The sequence below is a fragment of the Hemitrygon akajei genome, chromosome 3 (assembly GCF_048418815.1).
Source record: "Hemitrygon akajei chromosome 3, sHemAka1.3, whole genome shotgun sequence".
Lineage (NCBI taxonomy): Eukaryota > Metazoa > Chordata > Chondrichthyes > Myliobatiformes > Dasyatidae > Hemitrygon > Hemitrygon akajei.
The window spans coordinates 92,531,026-92,551,562 of record NC_133126.1 but is presented as its reverse complement, the minus strand read 5'-3'; the positions used below and the strand labels follow the sequence as shown (position 1 = coordinate 92,551,562).

Sequence of the window (20,537 nt, the reverse complement as noted above, 5' to 3'; positions counted from 1 at the left end):
TTAGAGCCAGCGGCTTTTAATCAGGTGCGCTCTGTAGTCCGGAATCTACGGTAATTATTGAAATACATATGTTTCTTAAGTGTTTTATATGCATAAAAAGGTAAAATATATACTATTTTCTAAGACAAACATTTGACTGACACTAAATAATACTGGATGTAGCTGTTCTGACTTACTTAGAAAGAGAACTTCTGATCTTTTTCCAATTCTGAACCACGATAACCTACGCACATCCTCCTGTATACTTTAAATCATCTCTACATTACTTATAATACCTAATACAATGTAAATGCTATGTAAATAGTTGTTATACTGCATTGTTTAGGAAATAATGACAAGAAAAAAAATCTGTACATGCTCAAACGAGTGCTGGAAGAGCATTTCAGGGTTTTCTCGATTTGCAGTTGGTTGAATTCGCGTATGCGGAACTCACAGATAAGGAGGGCCTTCTGTAGTTGTCTACACCTCCTTACACATGCAAACACGTCTCAGATTATAAGAGGGCATGAAGATAATTGAAGAACAAAATTTAAGTTAATGAGCTACATCAGTTTAATCTTTATATTAAACTCATGTCAACCTTAATATTTTAAGGGACAGCAAGTTGAAAACTACATAAAGTGCTTATGTCAACAGTGCTAAAACTGCTTATATTTTAAACTGCACACAGGCCAAGAGTCAAAAGTTAGAGGTGTCTTTTCCTCATTTGACTTAAAACAATGAAATTGGGGGACGTCACGTGATGACGTAGGATCGAGACGTAGAAATCCAGCTCTCCCGTAAAAAACCAGTAAAGTACCAGTGAAGTTAATACATACTTTCTAAAAATTAGTTATAAACTACTCAAGATTATTTTTAGATATGCCTCCTAAACTGAAACAGAAGAAAACTACTACTTTGAAGACAGCACGAGTTGGGAAGGAAAAGGGGCCTACTACTATGACGGAACCTCACACTCAGGTTGGACCTCTTTTCGGCGAGGCACATTTTGTCTCCGGCGGTGAAGAACAGGAAACTGTAGCAATGTCAGCAGTCCTTAAGAAGAAGCAACAGGAACTGCACATGCGCAAAGAAGTGGGCTTGTGCAAACAGGTGCAAACCAAACTACAAGTTCCAGCTACGATTGAAAGTGAATCGGAAGTAGAATCAGATTCCCTGGACAACGCAGATGAGGAAAAAGAAGAACAAGAAGAAATTAAATGTGGAGGACTTCGTGGTGACATAAGAGAAGCCTTAGTGCAAATAATGTATGAATTAAAAGCAATAAAAACAGTTATTAAAAATAAGATTATGTTTGATAAGGTTGTGAAAAAAACAGGAGAAAATGGATAAGAAAGTTAAAAAGCTGGAAGAAATAGCGGGAGACACCATTGATAGAGTGGACAAGATGAAAGATAATATCCTTGCCTGGACATCAGAAAGAAAACGGTTGTTGGAAAAAGTGGATGTGCTTGAAAATTTTAGCAGGCGAAACAATATTAAGATTGTTGGTCTTAAAGAAGGTACAGAGGGAGAAGATCCAATAAAATTTTTTCAAAAATGGATCCCGGAGATTTTGGAAATGGAAGAAGGAAATCAGTTAATTGAAATCGAAAGGGTTCATAGAGCTTTAAGACCAAAACCACAACACGATCAAAATCCGCGATCAATCTTGATAAAATGCTTAAGATATCAGGATAAAGAAAGAATCCTGAAGGCAACTGCCCAAGGTGCCAAAAAGAGAAAGGGCCATTGATGATAGAAGGGAAAAGAGTTCTTTTCTATCCTGACATGAGTTGTGATCTTTTGAAGAGGAGGAAGGAATTTAACCCAGTGAAAAAAGTCTTATGGGAAAAGGTTTATAAATTTATACTGCGCTATCCGGCAACACGGATAATTTTTTTGGACAAAAACTCTTGAATAGTCGCTAGACGCAGTGAAGAATTTATGAAGCGAGATGGATTAAAGATAAAGACTGGGATTGGGAATGGATTTGATGGATATTTAAGGGTAGAAGAATATATATATTCTTAATTATATGATGGGGGAGAAAGGTAAAAATTTGAGGAATACTAATCGGGAGTAGTGATATTAATTGTTTTTTCCTTCTCATATCCTTTTTCTCGTTACGGGGGAGCTTCTGATCGATTGCTATGGGACTCTCGTGTGTAATCATGGCGATTGCCATGACCCATAAAACGGAGGGGGATAATGTTGTGGCTTTTTTCATTCACAACATTAGTAGGGGGGGTATTTTGTAATCTTTTTCTTCACAATCTATCTTTCTTATCTTTTTTTCTTTGCCTGGATGATTGGAGGGGAGACACATAGCAACATGGAAAATTTTAAAGAGATTCCCCAAGGTACTATGAGAGCTGAGATATTATGTACTGTTATAGATTGGAGTAACCTCATTAAAAATAATGACTAATGTACTGAATTTTTAAAGTTTTAATGTTAATGAGCTTAATGGACCGGTGAAAAGAAAAAGATTCTTAACATACATTAAGAAAATGAAAGTAGATATAGCCTTTTTGCAGAAAACACATTTAACAGAGATAGAACATCAGAAATTAAAAAGAGATTGGGTCAGAAATGTTATTGCAGCTTCACTTAATTCAAAGGCGAGGGGAGTTGCAATTTTGGTTAATAAAACCATACCAATTAAAATACAAAATGTATTAATTGATTCTGCGGGGAGATATGTGATTATACATTGTCAAATCTTTTTGAAATTATGGACTCTTATGAATATTTATGCACCAAATGAAAATGATGCAAAATTTATACAAGAAGCCTTTTTGAATTTGGCTGACGCACATGATAAAATATTAATAGGTGGAGACTTTAACTTTAGTCTAGACCCAGTTTTAGATAGATCAACTAAGGCTGTTACAAAAATCGAAAGTAGTAAAATTAACTTTATCATTGATGAAAGATTTAAATTTGATTGATATATGGAGAAAAATTAACCCAAGAGAAAGAGATTATTCATTTTATTCAAATAGACATAAAACTTACTCAAGGATAGATTTTTTATTATTATCAACGAATATTCAGGATAGAGTGAAAAGTATGGAATATAAAGCGCGAATACTATCAGATCATTCCCCTTTGATAATGACAATGATAATGATGGATAAGGAGGAACCAATTTACAGATAATTTAATTCAATATTATTAAAACATCAAGATTTTTGTGATTTTATGGAAAAACAGATTCAGTTTTTTTTGGATATAAACTCGTATTCAGTTGATGATAAATTTGTATTATGGGAAGCGATGAAAGCATATTTGAGGGGTCAGATAATAAGTTATACTTCTAAAATTAAGAAGGAATATCTGGTAGAAATAGATCAACTAACTGGAAAAAGAGATTACAAAATTAGAAAAAGAATCTCAAAGATATATGACAGAAGAAAAAAGGAAGACAACTTGTCAATAAGCTACAATACGCTCCAGACATACCGAACAGAAAAAGCAATTACCGTAGATTCCGGACTACAGAGCGCACCTGATTATTAGCCGCAGGCTCTAATTTTAGAAATAAAATCAATTTTTTAATTGTAAAGGCCGCACCGGATTTTAGGCCGCACCGCTACTTTTAAATATACATACGTATCGGTAACACAAATTACGTTGCATATACTTTTTTACTGAACAGCACGAACAACATTCCAATATCTCCTAGCGACTGGTAAAAATATATATATTGCAGCCTACCAGGAAAAGTTATTGATCGACTTTAACTTAAAAGCAGCGTTTTCGATCGGGTCTAATCGGGTCTGACGCTTGCGCAATGCGATCGGGTCTAATCGGGTCTGACGCTTGCGCATTGCGATCGGGTCTAATCGGGTCTGACACGCTTGCGCAATGCGATCGGGTCCAATCGGGTCTGACACGCTTGCGCAATGCGATCGGGTCCAATCGGGTCTGACGCTTGCGCAATGCGATCGGGTCTAATCGGGTCTGACGCTTGCGCATGGCGATCGGGTCTAATCGGGTCTGACACGCTTGCGCAATGCGATCGGGTCTAATCGGGTCTGACGCTTGCGCATTGCGATCGGGTCTAATCGGGTCTGACACGCTTGCGCAATGCGATCGGGTCTAATCGGGTCTGACGCTTGCGCATTGCGATCGGGTCTAATCGGGTCTGACGCGCTCGGGTCTTGCTTCGAGTATTTTCCATGTTGATGAGGGTGAGTACAACTGACTGATTTACAATAATTTAATTGTGAAAGTGCGCTTGATTTATCGTACAATTTCATTGGACCTCTGTGAACTACTCATCAATTTTATTGGTCTACTGTTACGAGGCAAAATGTTTACGAGGCGGCATGAAAAAAAAACCATGTATTAGCCGCTCTGGATTATAGGCCGCAGAGTTCAAAGCTGTTCAAAATGTGGGAAAAAAGTAGCGGCTTATAATCCGGAATCTACGGTATGTGAACTAAACAGAGATATTATGAATTAGTTGAAAGATCACACAAGATTTTTGCTTGGCAGTTGAAAACAGAACAGGCTTCCAAAACGATAAATGCAATTAGAACAAGTGCAAATAAAATTACTTATAAACCTTTAGAAATTAATGAAGCCTTTAAAAGTTTTTATTCTGAATTATATCAATCAGAATCTCAAAATGATGTTGCTGAGATAGAAAGACTTTTATCACAAATAACTCTCCCAAAATTGAATTCAGAAGAACAGAAGGGATTAGATATGCCTTTTACATTAAAAGAGGTCGAAGAAGCTTTAAGATCACTCCAGAGTAATAAATCTACAGGAGAGGATGGTTTTCTGCCTGAATTTTATAAAAAGTTAAAAGATTTATTAATTCCTCCTTTTATGGAGCTAATATATCAAGCAGAAAGACATAAACTTCCAGAATCTTTTTCGACAGCAATTTTAACAGTATTGCCAAAAAAAGATAGAAATCCTTTAAAACCAGCATCATATAGGCCTATTTCTTTGTTGAACATGGACTATAGAATAATAGCAAAAATTTTACCTAATAGATTATCTAAATATTTACCAAAATTAATACATATGGATCAAACTGGATTTATTAAAAATACACAATCAGCAGATAATGTAACTTGGTTACTTAGCATAATTCATCTGGCACAAAAGAGGGAGGAAATGAGCGTGGCAGTAGCTTTGGATGCAGAAAAAGCATTTGATAGATTGGAATGGGATTTTTTATTTAAGGTATTGGAAAAATACGGGTTAGGAGTATCTTTTATAAATTGGATTAAAACTTAAAATACTAGTCCCAAAGCTAAAGTACTGACAAATGGCCAAATTTCAACACCTTTTCAGTTAACAGGGTCAACTAGACAAGGTTGTCCACTATCACCTGCTTTATTTGTATTGGCGATAGAACCATTAGCTGAATTAATTAGAACTGACTCAGATATTATGTGTTTCAGAGTTAACCGGGAGGAATACAAGATTAATCTATTTGCTGATGATGTTCTGATTTATCTAAAAAACCCATTGTATTCATTGCGTAAATTAGCTTTTATATTGGAAGAATATGGGAAAGTATCAGAGTATAAAATAAACTGGGATAAAAGTGAAATTTTACCCCTTACTAAAGGAGATTATAGTCAATGTCGATTAGTAACTCAATTTAGATGGCCGATAAATGGCATAAAGTATTTAGGTATAAGAGTTGATAACAATATAAAGAACTTATATAAATTAAATTATTTACCATTATTGAAAAAAATTCAAGAAGATCTTGATAAATGGATGATGTTACCAATAAAATTAGTAGATAGAGTCAATGCTGTAAAAATGAATATATTTCCTAGATTACAGTATTTATTTCAAACATTACCAATACAACTGCCACAGAAGTTTTTTTCAAGAGTTAAATAAATGTGTGAGGAAGTTCCTTTGGAAAGGTAAGATGTCAAGAATATCGTTGGAAAAATTGAGATGGAAATTTGACCTAGGAGGGTTACAACTTCCAAACTTTAAGAATTATTATAAAGCAGATCAACTTAGATTTATTGCATCTTTTTTTGATGAAGATAAACCGGCATGGATTAGAATAGAATTAGATAAGATAGGAGAAAATATAACAGATTTTATATATAAAAGGGAATCTAAATGGATATGGGAAAAGAAAGAATCCCTTATATTAAAACATTTGATTGATTTATGGAATAAGACAAATGTTGATGATGAGATAAATAAATCTTTATTAGCAAAGAGACCTCTAATTCAAAATAGACTCATTCCTTTTACAATGGATAATCAACTTTTATATAACTGGTTTCAAAAAGGGATTAGATACATAGGAGATTGTTTTGAAGGAGGTATATTGATGTCATTTGATCAATTAAAGAATAAACATAAAATATCAAATAACACTCTTTTCTGTTATTTTCAACTAAGGGCTTACTTAAGAGATAAACTGGTTCAAACAATGTTAATGCCGAAACCTAATGAAATAGAAACTTTAATTCAAAAAGGAAAAATAAAAAAATTTACTTCTTGGATGTACAATTTGATTCAAAAACAGACATTTAAACAAGGAATTCATAAGTCAAGACAAAAATGGGAAACAGATTTGAATATTAAAATTGATTAAATAAAATTGGTCAAGACTATGTCTTGACAGCATGACAAATACAATAAATGTCCGACTTAGATTAGTACAACACAATTTTTTTATATCAATTATATATTACACCGCAAAAAAAAAGATTAAACCCAAATTTATCTGATCAATGTTTTCAATATAATCAAGAAATTGGTACTTTTTTACATTCTACCTGTCTTGTTTTAAAATTCAACCTTTTTGGATAAATTTAAGAGTTTTATTGGAGCAAATTATTGGAACACAACTTCCACATAACCCAATATTATTTTTACTAGGTGATATTGAAGGGATAAAACCGAAACCTAAATTGAACAAATATCAGAAAGAATTTATAAAAAATTGCATTGGCAGTAGCCAAAAAGGCTATCGCAGTTACTTGGAAATCGGATTCATACTTAAGTATGGATCATTGGAATAATGAAATTTTTAGCTGCATTCCACTTGAAAAATTTACTTATAATTTAAGGAATAAATATGATACATTTCTGAAAATTTGGCACCCTTATTTACAAAAGATAGGATTATATATATAGGTGCTCTGAAGATAAAGTTATTGGTCCTTTGGGGAAAGAAATAAATATATATATTAAAGCTATTTTGAATTCCATGGAGCACGTGTGGATCTTCCAATATCCAGGCAGTCTTTCTTTCTTTTTTTTCCAGATAGGTATGTTAAGGGAGGAGGGGTTAAGGGAAGGGGGAGGGCTGATATCATATTATTCTACTATTCTATTCATTCTATGTAACTATTTTAAAAATTGAATTAAAAAAATTATTAAAAAACAATGAAATTGATAGATGATTTACTTCACTCTTACCAGAATCTTCTCTGCTTTTGCTTCACTGATACCCTTGATATTTAGCAGTTCCTTCTTTGGAGCATAAGCCACTGCCTCCACAGTATGGAAACCAGCCTCTTCGAGCTTCTTCACATCATTAGCACTGATCCCACATTGCTACAAACAGAAGCAAAGACAGTTCAATTACACTGAATCCACGTACTACAATTTAATACAGACTCAAATAGCATAAACCAATGACATACCTTTAAACAGCATAATACATCCAATGTGCTCAAAATAGACAACATATAGACATCAAGCAGAAGAAAACAGATAAAATGGAATCAAGTGTAGAACAATACAATTATGAATAGCAGTGAGTAAGGGGATAAGGCAAAGTCTAAGAGAACAGGGCATGGTGATTACAATAGTGATTGGAACATGTAGAAACAGGAAGAACAAGGAAAAGTTACCGTAGATTCCGGACTACAGAGCGCACCTGATTAAAAGCCGCTGGCTCTAATTTTAGAAATAAAATCAATTTTTTAATTGTAAAGGCCGCATCGGATTTTAGGCCGCACCGGATTTTCGGCTGCAGGTGTCCCACGTTGTAATATGAGATATTTACACAGAAAGATATTACACGTGAGGATTTTTTAAACTTTTAATTAAATCCATATGGTAACAAAAACAAACACATATTGCAAATGCTTTTTTTCGAACCGTGCCCGTACGCGGCTACTTTTAAATATACGTTGCGTATACTTCTTTACTGAACAACATTCCAATATCTCCTAACGACTGGTAAAAAAATATATATATTGCAGCCTACCAGGAAAAGTTATTGATCACCTTTAACTTAAAAGCAGCGTTTTCGCTCAGATCCAAAGCCGCTCGCGTAATGCGCTCCCTCCCTCCGTCCCGTTTCATCGCAAACCGGCATTTTCCCACAAGACACCGCGAAACCGGGTGTGACGTCATAGCATCCCGCGATGTAGTACAGAAAACAAATATAGTTTAAACTAAGTAGGCAGCACAATGCTTCGAGTGTTTTCCATGTTGATGAGGGTGAGTACAAATGACTGATTTACAATAATTTAATTGTGAAAGTGCGCTTGATTTATCGTACAATTTCATTGGACCTCTGTGAACTACTCATCAATTTTATTGGTCTACTGTTATGAGGCAAAATGTTTACGAGGCGGCATGAAAAAAATCATGCATTAGCCGCTTCGGATTATTGGCCGCAAAGTTCAAAGCTGTTCAAAATGTGGGAAAAAAGTAGCGGCTTAAAATCCGGAATCTACGGTAATTGAATTTTAAAGTACAACTAAGCTATGGATCAAATTTAAGGTGTAAATGAAAACAATCTCACAGCTCTCTGTCCTGGCATGACATTTATAACTTTGACAATCTTTTTTAGATATCACAGAGTATCCTGATTGTTTGCACTTCATCCTTGTATGGAACACCAATGCCTAAGAACGGAAAAGCCTACATAAACATGATAGATACAGCCCAGTCCATCACAGGAAAAGCCCTCCCCACCATTGAGCACACCTACAAGGAGCGCTGCCACAAGAATGTAGCATCCTTCATTAAGGACAACCACCATCTGGCCCATACTCTTCTCAATGCCGCAATCGTAAAGGAGGTACAAGAGCCTTAGGTCCCATATCACTAGATTCTGGAAGTTATCACTCTTCAACATTCAGGCCCCTGAACCAGCATGGATAACTTCAATCACCTTACCTCTGAACTGATCACTGAACACAAGTTATTGACTCACTTCCAAGGACACTACAACTCATGTTCTGTTGTTATCGTTTGTTTTTTTTTGTATTTGCACAGTTTGTCTTCATTGCATATTGGCTGCTTATCAATCCTTCTGTGTAGCTTTTCTTTGATTCTACTGTATTTCTTTGTTCTAATATGAATGCCTGCAAGAAAATGAACCTCAGGATACTAAATGGTGACATGCATATACTTTGATAATAAATTTACTTTGAACTTTGAGGTTAAAGAATATGATTAGTAAAGGACATAGAATGACAAGTTCATAAATAACATGTACAATACTATACCAGTGAATTGGTTAGACTGGATAGATTTTTATTTTGACTCCATGGGCTAAATGGCCATCTGCTCTGACATGACAATTCTAAGATTCTGGGTCAATATGGGATGATTGTGTCAGAAGAAAAATGATCCAGAGTAAGGTGTGTTATGAATGTACCACAGCTCTGAGGGGCCGAAGGGTGCGGGACCAGCCCCCTCCTTCAAGAGAATCGCAAGATCGCTATTAATTCGGGTCATGGACCCAGGAAATGAGAGACAATGCAACGGAGTTGACCATTGTTCTTAGAGGCACCTGTGTGAATTGCAACTCTATAGTATGTGCCAGCTATCAGGGACATGGACACCCTCGGGCCATGTGGTGTGGGGATGGTATCACCCTACCTTGATTGACATTTACAAATCTGCCAGCCTTGATAAAAAGGAGACTGCTGGAGGCGGTACTCCAGCGACGCACCAGACGGAGACCATCGCTCATGCCTCTCGTAATAACGGGAAGCTGCTCGGAAGCCACGTGTGATTTGGGTTCCCTAGCTAGGGAATCGAGTGGCTAATAACCCCGAAAAGGATTTCGGACTGACAACGAGGAACTCCCGTTCTCGACTTCACGCTTTGAGTCCAGAAGGCTGGCAAGTTTATTTTCTCTCTCCAACCTGTGAACACCCAGTGGTCCCTCAAACGGCAAAAAGCCTCCATGAACTGGCAAGACTTTTATCTTTCCATCGGACAAATCGTTTAACCCCTAGACAACGATAGAGCTTATTTCTTATTGAGTAGTACTACCCCTGCGCTTTAGATTGAGTATCGACGACGTGTGTTATCTGAATGTTTGTATTAACCTTACGTTTGTGCCCCTTTATAAATAAAAACGTTTGAAAATGGTACCATCAGACTTCAGCGGACCTCTCTATCTTTGCTGGTAAGTGATCCAGTTACGGGATACGTAACAACGTGGGAGCCTCGTCTCGAGATTTGAAACCAAAATTGGGAGGGCAGTGAATTGGGTCTGTAAGTCAAAATAAATAAATAAATAAATAAATTTGAATCTGGTATGCGGGTAGCCAGACGGGAAACCAGCAAAGATGGACGTGGATGAATTTATGAAAAACCCGACTGTAGAAGCGGCCACCAAATCAGACTTGTTAAATTTGGCAAAGGGATTGGACCTCGCAGAAGTGAGGTCGTCCATGAAAAAGCGGGAGGTGCGAGGGGCCATAACTCGGTATTACATTGGGAAGAAAGTGTTCGAAGCTGGGGTCTTGGAAAATATCCCTGAAAAAGTACCAGCGAGTGGAATGGATCAGCTAGAGTTGGAGAAATTAAGGCTGGAACATGAATTTAAAATGAAGCAGCTGGAAGGGGCTGAGAGAGAGAAAGAACGGGCCCAGGAGCTCCAACTAAAGGAGTTAGAGGTGGGAAAAGAGCGGGACCAAGCTGAAAAGCAAAGACAGCATGAAATTCAGCTAAAAGAGCTAGAAGTAGCCGAGAACGAGAGGGAACGAGCCGAGAACGAGAGGAAACAAGCCGAAAAGCAAAGAGAGTATGAGGAGAGATGAGAACAGAGGGAACATGACTTGGAGATGGAGAAGTTAAAGAAAGAGCGAAGAGATCTAGGGTTAGAACGAGAGGAGAGGTTTAATGTTAGTCGGGAGTTGAGGGTAGTACCTCTATTCGAAGAGTCGGATGTTGATAGTTATTTCTTGCTTTTTGAAAAGGTGGCGGTAAATCAAAAGTGGCCCAAAGAGCAGTGGGTGGCGTTGTTACAAAGTGTGTTAAAGGGGAAGGCACAACGAGCATATGCGGCCTTGGCCGTCGAGGGAGGGGAAGCGGAGAATTATGCCAAAGTAAAAGAGGCCATTCTCCAGAGTTACGAGCTAGTACCGGAAGCGTATAGACAAAGGTTCAGAAATTTACGGAAAGGGTGGAATCAAACGTATACCGAGCTAGCCTATGAAAAGGGTGTGCTCTTGGACCGTTGGTGCACCGCGGAACAGGTGGACAGGGATTATGGGCGTATCAGGGAGTTATTTCTGATTGAGGAATTAAAAGGGTGTGTTCCGGAGGAGATCTGGATGTATTTGAATGAGAAGGCGAATAAGTCCATCTCAGAAATTGCTAGGTTCGCAGATGAATATGCCCTAACCCACAGGATAAAGTTTTCCTCGCCAAAAAGTTACCCGAGAGACCGTCGGAACGGTAGGGAAAGCCCACCGGCGAAGGGGGAAACTCCGCCGGGAGCTAGTAGGAAAAGTGAGGATAGCAGGTAGGAAACCTGGAGATTTCCTGGTTTGACCTGTTTTAATTGTGGGAAGGTGGGACATATTGCATCAAAATGCCCCGCTCCGAGGAAGGAGCCAGAAAAAGGGAAAGCAGCTATCCCTATAGGCTGTATTGTATCGATCAGGAAATCGCCGAGAGGGCCCCAGGTAGTTGGAATACAGGAGGGGCGGGAGACGTTTAGTTCCGAAGGAACCGTGTCTTTGAGGGAGGGGGACCCACCAATTCCCGTAAGGATTTGGAGAGACACCGGGGCGGAGCTATCATTAATTAGCGGTAACGTGTTGAAATTCGGGCCTCAGACGGGAGAGGTAGCCCTGAGAGGCATAGGAAAACGGACCGAAGTGGTGCCTTTGCATCGGGTCCTTCTAGATTGCGAGTTGGTGTCGGGACCAGTGGAGTTGGGGGTCCTGCCGGAGTTGCCGGGGGAAGGCGTGGACATCCTTCTGGGTAACGACCTAGTGGGTGGGAAGATGGGTGCAGACGTGAAGCTGACAACCCAGCCTGCGAGGGTTGAGGCCACTCCCTCAGATCCTAAGGTCTATCCCGCATGCGCGGTCACTCGCAGCATGTCGAAAAAGGCAGCTGAGAATGAGAGCAGTTTAAATTTAGCCAGTTTTGATTTGGCCGAGACATTTCTACCGACTCTGTACCAGCGAGGGTCAGAGGAAGGTAAACCGGAGAGTAGGGAGGAAGGAGAGAGAAAAGGGGGGGGGGGGGGAGGTAGACCTGTCCTTAGGGAGAAGAGAGTTTGTACGGGAACAGGGAAATGACGAGGAGCTGACAGCCTTGAGGGAGTCGGTTCTTTCTGAGACCGAGATTGAGACAGAACCCGAGGGTTACTACTTGAAGGAGGGGGTGTTGATGAGGAAATGGAGGCCCCCCGCGGTACCGGTCGATGAGCACTGGGTAGTGGTACATCAGATAGTAGTTCCGAAAGTATATCGGGACGAAATTTTGAACTTAGCCCATAAGGGACCTTTAGGTGGGCATTTGGGAATAACGAAGACAGTGAATCGGATTCAGAGAGAGTTCTATTGGCCAAACCTGAGAAAAGATATTACTGAGTATTGTAAAAGGTGTCATACATGCCAAGTGGTGGGTAAGCCGAACCAAGTTATCCCTAAGGCACCCCTCCGACCCATCCCCGCATGCGAGGAGCCTTTCTCCCAAATCATTGTGGATTTTGTGGGACCCTTACCTAAAACTGCGAGTGGGCGGCAGTGCCTCTGGGTAGTATTAGGACCTCTGTGGTGGTGAAGGCCCTTATTAAATTCTTTACCACAGTGGGGCTGCCTAAGGAGATACAATCGGACCAGGGAAGTACATTCACGTCTAGCGCATTTCGGCAGATGATGACACGGTTAGAGGTAAAACAGATTCTGGCCTCTGTGTATCACCCGGAGTCCCAAGGAGCATTGGAAAGGTTCTACGCTACCCTAAAGACCATGCTTAAAGCTTATTGTCAGGAGAACGTTCAAGACTGGGATGAGGCTTTACCCCTTTCGTTATTTGCCGTAAGGGATACAGTCCAGTGCTCCCTGGGGTTTAGTCCATTTGAGCTCGTTTTCGGTCACAGGCCCAGGGGACCTCTAACCCTACTGAAAGAAAAGTGGTCTAGCCCGACCATCCAAGTCAGTGTGATCAACTATGTTCTGAAATTCCGGGAAAGGCTGCATAAAGTATGCGCCTTGGCAAGAGAAAACCTTAAAGACTCTCAGGAAAAAATGAGTCAGTGGTATAACCTGAAAGCGAGAGCCCGAGAGTTTCACATAGGCAACCAGGTCTTGGTCCTATTCCCGGTAGTTACCCACCCCCTGCAGGCGAGGTTTCAAGGACCATATACAGTGCGTAAGAAAATAGACTTGCTGAATTACGTGATCTAAACCCCCGACCGGCGAAAGTCGACCCAGTTAGTTCACGTGAACATGATAAAAAGGTACCATGAAACCACCCCCGCGGTGGTCGGGGCGGCCATGAAAGCCGATGAGGTAGAGGAGGATGGTAAGGAGGGACCAGAACGGTTTGAAAAGATAGGTATGGTCCCCACCAGATTGGAGAACTCTATAGTATTGGCAAGCCTTGCGGAGAAAGTTAGCCACTTAAAGCCTGAACAGCGGGAGCAGGTAATACAGCTTATTCACCGGCATGCAGACTTATGTCCAGATGTTCCCCGAAGGTGTAGTGGGACGAAGCATGATGTGATAGTTACCTCAACCCAACCTATAAAACAGGCCCCGTACCGGATGAATTCTGAAAAGAGCCAGCTAGTAGAAAAGGAGATTGAACATATGCTAGCTGCTGGGATAATCCGCGAATCCTCTTCCGCGTGGGCTTCTCCTTGCGTGGTTGTCCCAAAATCGGACGGTACCATAAGATTCTGTACCGATTACCGGAAGGTCAACGCGGTCACCCAGACAGATGCTTACCCTATCCCCCGGGTGGATGATTGCACTGATCAAGTGGGGAAGGCGAGGTACATCACAAAAATTGACTCGTTAAAGGGGTACTGGTGCGTTCCGTTAACGGACAGGGCTCGAGAGATTTCAGCCTTTGTCACTCCGTCCGGGTTGTACGAGTACAACGTTATGCCGTTCGGGATGAAAAATGCCCCAGGGACATTTCAGCGGATGATAAACGCTGTGATAAAGGGGTTAACCCACACCAAGGCTTATCTTGACGATGTGGTGGTTTGGAATGACACCTGGGGGGAGCACCTGGAGGCTGTAGAAAATCTGTTTACCCGCATGTCGGCAGCCCACCTTACAGTAAACCTCGCAAAGAGCGAATTTGGTCATGCCACGATCACCTATTTGGGGTATGTGGTGGGAGAAGGGCAGTTGGCCCCTGTGCAGGCGAAGGTCCGGGCTATTTCCGAGGTCCCTGTACCCTACAATAAAAGGGCCCTGAGGAGATTTTTGGGCATGGTGGGATACTATCGGAAATTCTGTAAAAATTTCGCGGACATTGCGCTCCCCCTTACAAAACTCCTACGGAAGGAGGAAAAATTTGAATGGGGTCATTCTTGTCGGGATGCCTTTGAAAGATTAAAAGCCATATTGTGCCATCACCCTGTGTTAAAAGCACCCGATTTGTTCGCCCCTTTCTCCTTGGCGACGGACGCCAATGATGAGGCTGCAGGAGCAGTCCTCTTACAGCAAGCCGGGGATGGAGTGGAGCACCCGGTAGCATATTTCTCTCGGAAGTTCAATGTACACCAGAGGAATTACTCTACCGTGGAAAAGGAATTGTTGGCACTTGTGTTGGCGATACAACATTTTGAAGTGTACATTTGTCCAGCGCAAAAACCCCTAGTGGTCTATACCGATCACAACCCGTTGGTATTCCTGGCCAATATGAAAAATAAAAACAGGAGGTTATTAAGCTGGAGTCTGATCCTGCAAGAATTCGATATTAAGATACAGCACATTAAGGGGAGTGATAATGTGCTAGCGGATTGTTTATCTAGATGCTGAATTAAATGTATAACTGAGTAGCTCTGTAGTGAAATGAAAAGCTTGTGTATTGTGTTAGATTCAAAAAAAAATCCCGTAGGACTCTGTATCACTTCGTTTCCACCACTGGTGAAAACGCTCTAAAGAAAGGGGGTGTTATGAATGTACCACAGCTCTGAGGGGCCGAAGGGTGCGGGACCAGCCCCCTCCTTCAAGAGAATCGCAAGATCGCTATTAATTCGGGTCATGGACCCAGGAAATGAGAGACAATGCAACGGAGTTGACCATTGTTCTTAGAGGCACCTGTGTGAATTGCAACTCTATAGTACGTGCCAGCTATCAGGGACATGGACACCCTCGGGCCATGTGGTGTGGGGATGGTATCACCCTACCTTGATTGACATTTACAAATCTGCCAGCCTTGATAAAAAGGAGACTGCTGGAGGCGGTACTCCAGCGACGCACCAGACGGAGACCATCGCTCATGCCTCTCGTAATAACGGGAAGCTGCTCGGAAGCCACGTGTGATTTGGGTTCCCTAGCTAGGGAATCGAGTGGCTAATAACCCCGAAAAGGATTTCGGACTGACAACGAGGAACTCCCGTTCTCGACCTCACGCTTTGAGTCCAGAAGGCTGGCAAGTTTATTTTCTCTCTCCAACCCGTGAACACCCAGCGGTCCCTCAAACGGCAAAAAGCCTCCATGAACTGGCAAGACTTTTATCTTTCCATCGGACAAATCGTTTAACCCCTAGACAACGATAGAGCTTATTTCTTATTGAGTAGTACTACCCCTGCGCTTTAGATTGAGTATCGACGACATGTGTTATCTGAATGTTTGTATTAACCTTGCGTTTGTGCCCCTTTATAAATAAAAACGTTTGAAAATGGTACCATCAGACTTCAGCGGACCTCTCTATCTTTGCTGGTAAGTGATCCAGTTACGGGATACGTAACAGGTGTTAGTAGCAAAGGGGTTAGACAGGGCCCAAGATGGCTAACATTGTAAACTGGTTGTTACTTTGATGACTGTTGTAAGGAAAGAAACTTTGTTTTGGAATCAGATATACATTCACAGTAACAATCAAGCCTGTGGTATATCGAATTATCAGGTTGAACAATTGTTTTTTTGTTGTACTGCATATCATGGTCTTTCTTGGGAACTCTTCTGTTGCTTGCTTAGTGGGTGGAGGGTGTTGATGCATTTTTTTTGCTGAAGTAAGTGGGGAGGGGAGGGGAGGGTCACTGATTTGCTGCTGCTGTGCTTGGGGGGGAGTGTAGGAGGGGCTTTGGGGTTCTGATGTTTTTACTGTCACATTGTTTAAAGCACTCCTGTTTTTGTGGATTTCTGCAATGAACAAGAATTTCAGGTTGTTTATTGTATACACTTCTCTGATATTAAATGGAACTATTGAACTACTGAGTAACCTTCAAAGGATACAAAGAAACTATTCTGATTGTTTTACTCAAGAGATTGTGATGGATTAAATATCTGCATAAGTACATTATACAACAAAGGTTAAGAAAAGCATATCCATCATCTGCAAGACAAGCAAAATCAGAAACTGTGATTTGTATAGACATCCACATCATCCAGGTTGTTGGGTTACCTGCAATACTGACAGACACCATCTCTTAAATAAATTTTAGAAATCTATGTAGAGAAGAAATATGCTTTTCTCCCCAATACCAAACAGAAAGTTGCCTGACAAACTTAAAATGTGCAAATCAGCTGATGTATTTTGCCTACAACAAGATGACAGAATAAATGTGAAATTTGAATGGTTGCAATTAATTTTCAGTTTCAAATACCTGTTATGTATAAATTATACAACCTTGCGATTTGTCTGCTTACAGGCATTCACAGAACTAGAAACCCAAAAGAACTCAATTTTTAAAAAGACCAACATCCAAAGTATAGAGAGAGAGAGAAAAAGAATCATGCAATGAAAACAAGCAACAGCATTCAGAACAAAGCGAGTTCATAGACCTGAAGCCCTGAGCAGGCCCATAACCTCAGCCTCAGTTCAACACACAGCAGGGCAAATCATCACAAAGCTCGCAGACACAAAGTCTGCAGCAGCTGGAGCAGGACACAGCCTCAACCGGAGCAGAGTGGAGAAAACATCACAGAGCAGCAAGCAGAACCAGCTTCATCCACGCCTCTTAGCTTGACATTTAAACCCACTTCTTTTTTCAACCCACCTGGCCTGGCATTTAAACTGTTTAAACATCAGGCAGTCCTCGCTGCATTGACATGCTTGGGCTTGGACCCACCGTCATGATCTGGACCATATCCGATCTTTCCAAGTCAGCCCTGCGCTCTCGGTTTGCAGTAGGTGGATGGGCTTTGAAACTCCTCCACTCTGACTTTTCTCTTCTCCACTGGCTCCAACTCTGTCTCGAACAAGCCTTAACCTCACTCCAACCACTCCCCCTTAACCATGCCTCGAACTCACTCTAACTTTGCATTGAACCTGCACGCCTTGATCCTCAAATTAGCCTCACCTTCACTCACCTCTTCATTGTTTGTGGTGATAGTTTACAACAATTTTTCACAGAAAAAGTTTTATTAACAAAGTATTGAGTTGCATATCTTTCATTATGAACTGCCAGTAAGCTGTTGCCCATCTTCAGCAGCGCCACCTTAAACTGGGAGAAAGGTAGTAATAAGGCTACAAAAATGCATGTTTTACCTTATTTCACTGCAATAGGCCACACTAACCCACTTGCCTAAAGGTACTAGATTATGAATTAATGTCAAACTTTGGACCAGTTATACGGTCTCAGAAATATCAGGAAATGACTCGTTTTAAGATTGTTGCACAAAGAATGCAATGAATCATTCCATCTGTTTTTTACCATTTGAAATAGCATCCTTGCTTGCATAAGAACTAGTTAATATGGGCTGTCATTGCATGGCAGTGGGGGAATATTACAGTGCCATGAGTACCATCATTTCTGTCAAATTAAGGCCCAAGCATTTATCCTCAGAAATAAGATTCCCTTGGACCATTTCCCAGAGAAGTGTAATTCTTCCCAATATCTTGATCAATATTTTAACAAACTTTGCCTAACTATTTCTGTTTGTGAGGCTTTAATTTAATTTGTTTCCTGCTTTACAATCACGACAATTCAAAATTTCTTCACTGTTGGTAGTATCAAGTTTAGGTTAATTGTCATTCAACTGAACAAAACATACAACTAAACAAAACAATTTTCCTTTTGACCAAACACAGTACATCAAATAATATGAATGCAATAATACTAACAAAAATAATTAAATTCTGTAGATGGACAAGCTGACATTAGTGTATATATGACAGTTAAATATACCGTTTGTATAATAGTATAATGCATACGATGCCATACTAGATGGTGATACAGCTGATGATCACTCTTAACAGTGCTCTGGTAGAATGTGGTTAGAACGAGAGTGGGGAGCCTCACTTGCCTCAATCTCCTCAGAAAGTGGAGGCGCAGTTGTGCTTTCTTGACTGAAGAGGTTATGAACATAGCTACATAAATGTAGACCTTTCATTGAATGGTCTCCAAATTCCAGAAACAGTGATTCACTGCCACGGATTTTGAACAAATCAAAGATTCTCCATTTGGTAGGAATTTAGGAAAAACTAGATGTACATACAGCAACATTGGATAAGAAAAATCTTGTGCAAGTGCTTCAACAGAAATTTGAGCCATGTTTCCACGTTGTTATTTGTTCAAATTTCAGAGTGTAATGCAGAATAAAGAACTTCAGATTTAAAAAATAAAAATCACCTTAACTTCCTCTGAATTGTTCTCAATACATGCTCAGGGTTGGATAAGAGTAATATATCCAGGGTAAATACTGATGAGCCACTGTCTCAGTCCCTATCTCATGTTCCACTCTCTAGCCACCAAAATACAATAGCCTAGTGGTCAGCAAATGCTTTACAGTACCGGTGATCAGGGTTCAAGTCCTATCGCTGTCTGTAAGGGATTCATCTTGTCATTTTTTACAACATTTGTTTTTCTTGGCAGATTTTCCTGTGTAAAATCCTAAAATTATGTTACAATGTTGCAACATGCAAAATTGCAGCTGCAGGAAAATTTCCAACCAATTCTGAAAAATGACAGTCCTTATTTATTGCTGGAAGAGGGAAATAGTAGGTTGGGAGCAGAGAGAGAGGCCCTCGCTGAACTCCCGTCAGATAAAAGATCTGAACTTCTTCAGTGTAGGAAATAGTAGGTTGGGAGCAGACAGAGAGGCTCTCCTGATGAAGGGTTTCGGCCCGAAACGTCGTCACTACCTCCTCCCATAGATGCTGTCTGGCCTGCTGAGTTCTGCCAGCATTTTGTGTTTTTATTTGTCCTTATTTATTGCTAGTGTTACATACCAGCAGCAATAGATCACAAATTGAGTCAGGTTTTAATGTTAAAACCACTATATTTATTAGTATCTACTCAAAAATGTAGAAAATTAAATGAAATAAACAGAAATTAACTGTGTTAAATGTGTGTGGCTCCCAAACTGTCAATTTTAGGAACAGTTCTTAAAGTCTTGAGATGGCAAACTAGAGGTCCGGTAATTCACGGAATAAATGAGGGGAGGGACTGGTAAATCCACGGTAAAATGTAGAGAAGAGGCAATCACGAAGAATTCCACAGGTTCCACATAAGGAAGACGAAGTATCAGTCGCTGAAGATCTTATCCGTCAAGTCATCCGGAAATCCACATGGAAATATCACAAGGTGACAGTCATGGAACATTCCTTAGCACAAGTGGTTATCACATAACAGGCCTGAAACCATATAAGGGTCAACAAAAGTGGTCACCACAGGATACTCAAACAAAATCCACGTATGGATCATATGAAGTGACAGTCACACATTCAATGTGCACTGTGTGCCATTAGTCAACCCAATCCTTTGGGCATGGGAAAGTATCAGACTTTACCCATTGTTGTAGCAAGCTCCTGCCAGCAGCTTGTGGTCTAAAACTTCTATTCTCTCTCTCCTTTCCGAAAATCCCAGCGGTCTGTCTCAGCTTGTTATACTGATGTCATAGTCCTGCCTCATCCAGGCGTTTTAAAGTGACACCCACAGTAAATAAAACTGTGGTCACGTAATACTAGAAGAGCTAGGCTTTAGAAACCCTATTCCCTGAAATCATGCTAATAAGTCAACAATTGAACTGAAATCTTTTTCCTCTGAAATCTAGAATCCCTTGCAATCTCAAATCTGACTTCATGTAGACAGTTTTTTTGCCATCCAGTCACTTTCAAATTCCTTGTTCCTGGATCATCCTGGCTACTCACTATTCCATTAGGGAAATGTTACAAAGGAGAGCCTGTTTTGTTCCATAGAAGGCTAA

The 20,537-nt window shown here is 40.3% G+C and overlaps 1 protein-coding gene across 1 annotated transcript in view; it reads right to left on the bottom strand.

The window, feature by feature from the left end:
* The window catches only part of rad51 (RAD51 recombinase), a 77,104-nt gene that overhangs the window by 32,229 nt on the left and 24,338 nt on the right, over positions 1-20,537 (bottom strand). Inside the window, exon 3 of the mRNA XM_073040341.1 lies at positions 7,411-7,548. Coding sequence (XP_072896442.1) covers positions 7,411-7,548 — 138 coding nt within the window. The remainder of the gene's footprint in view (positions 1-7,410; positions 7,549-20,537) is intronic.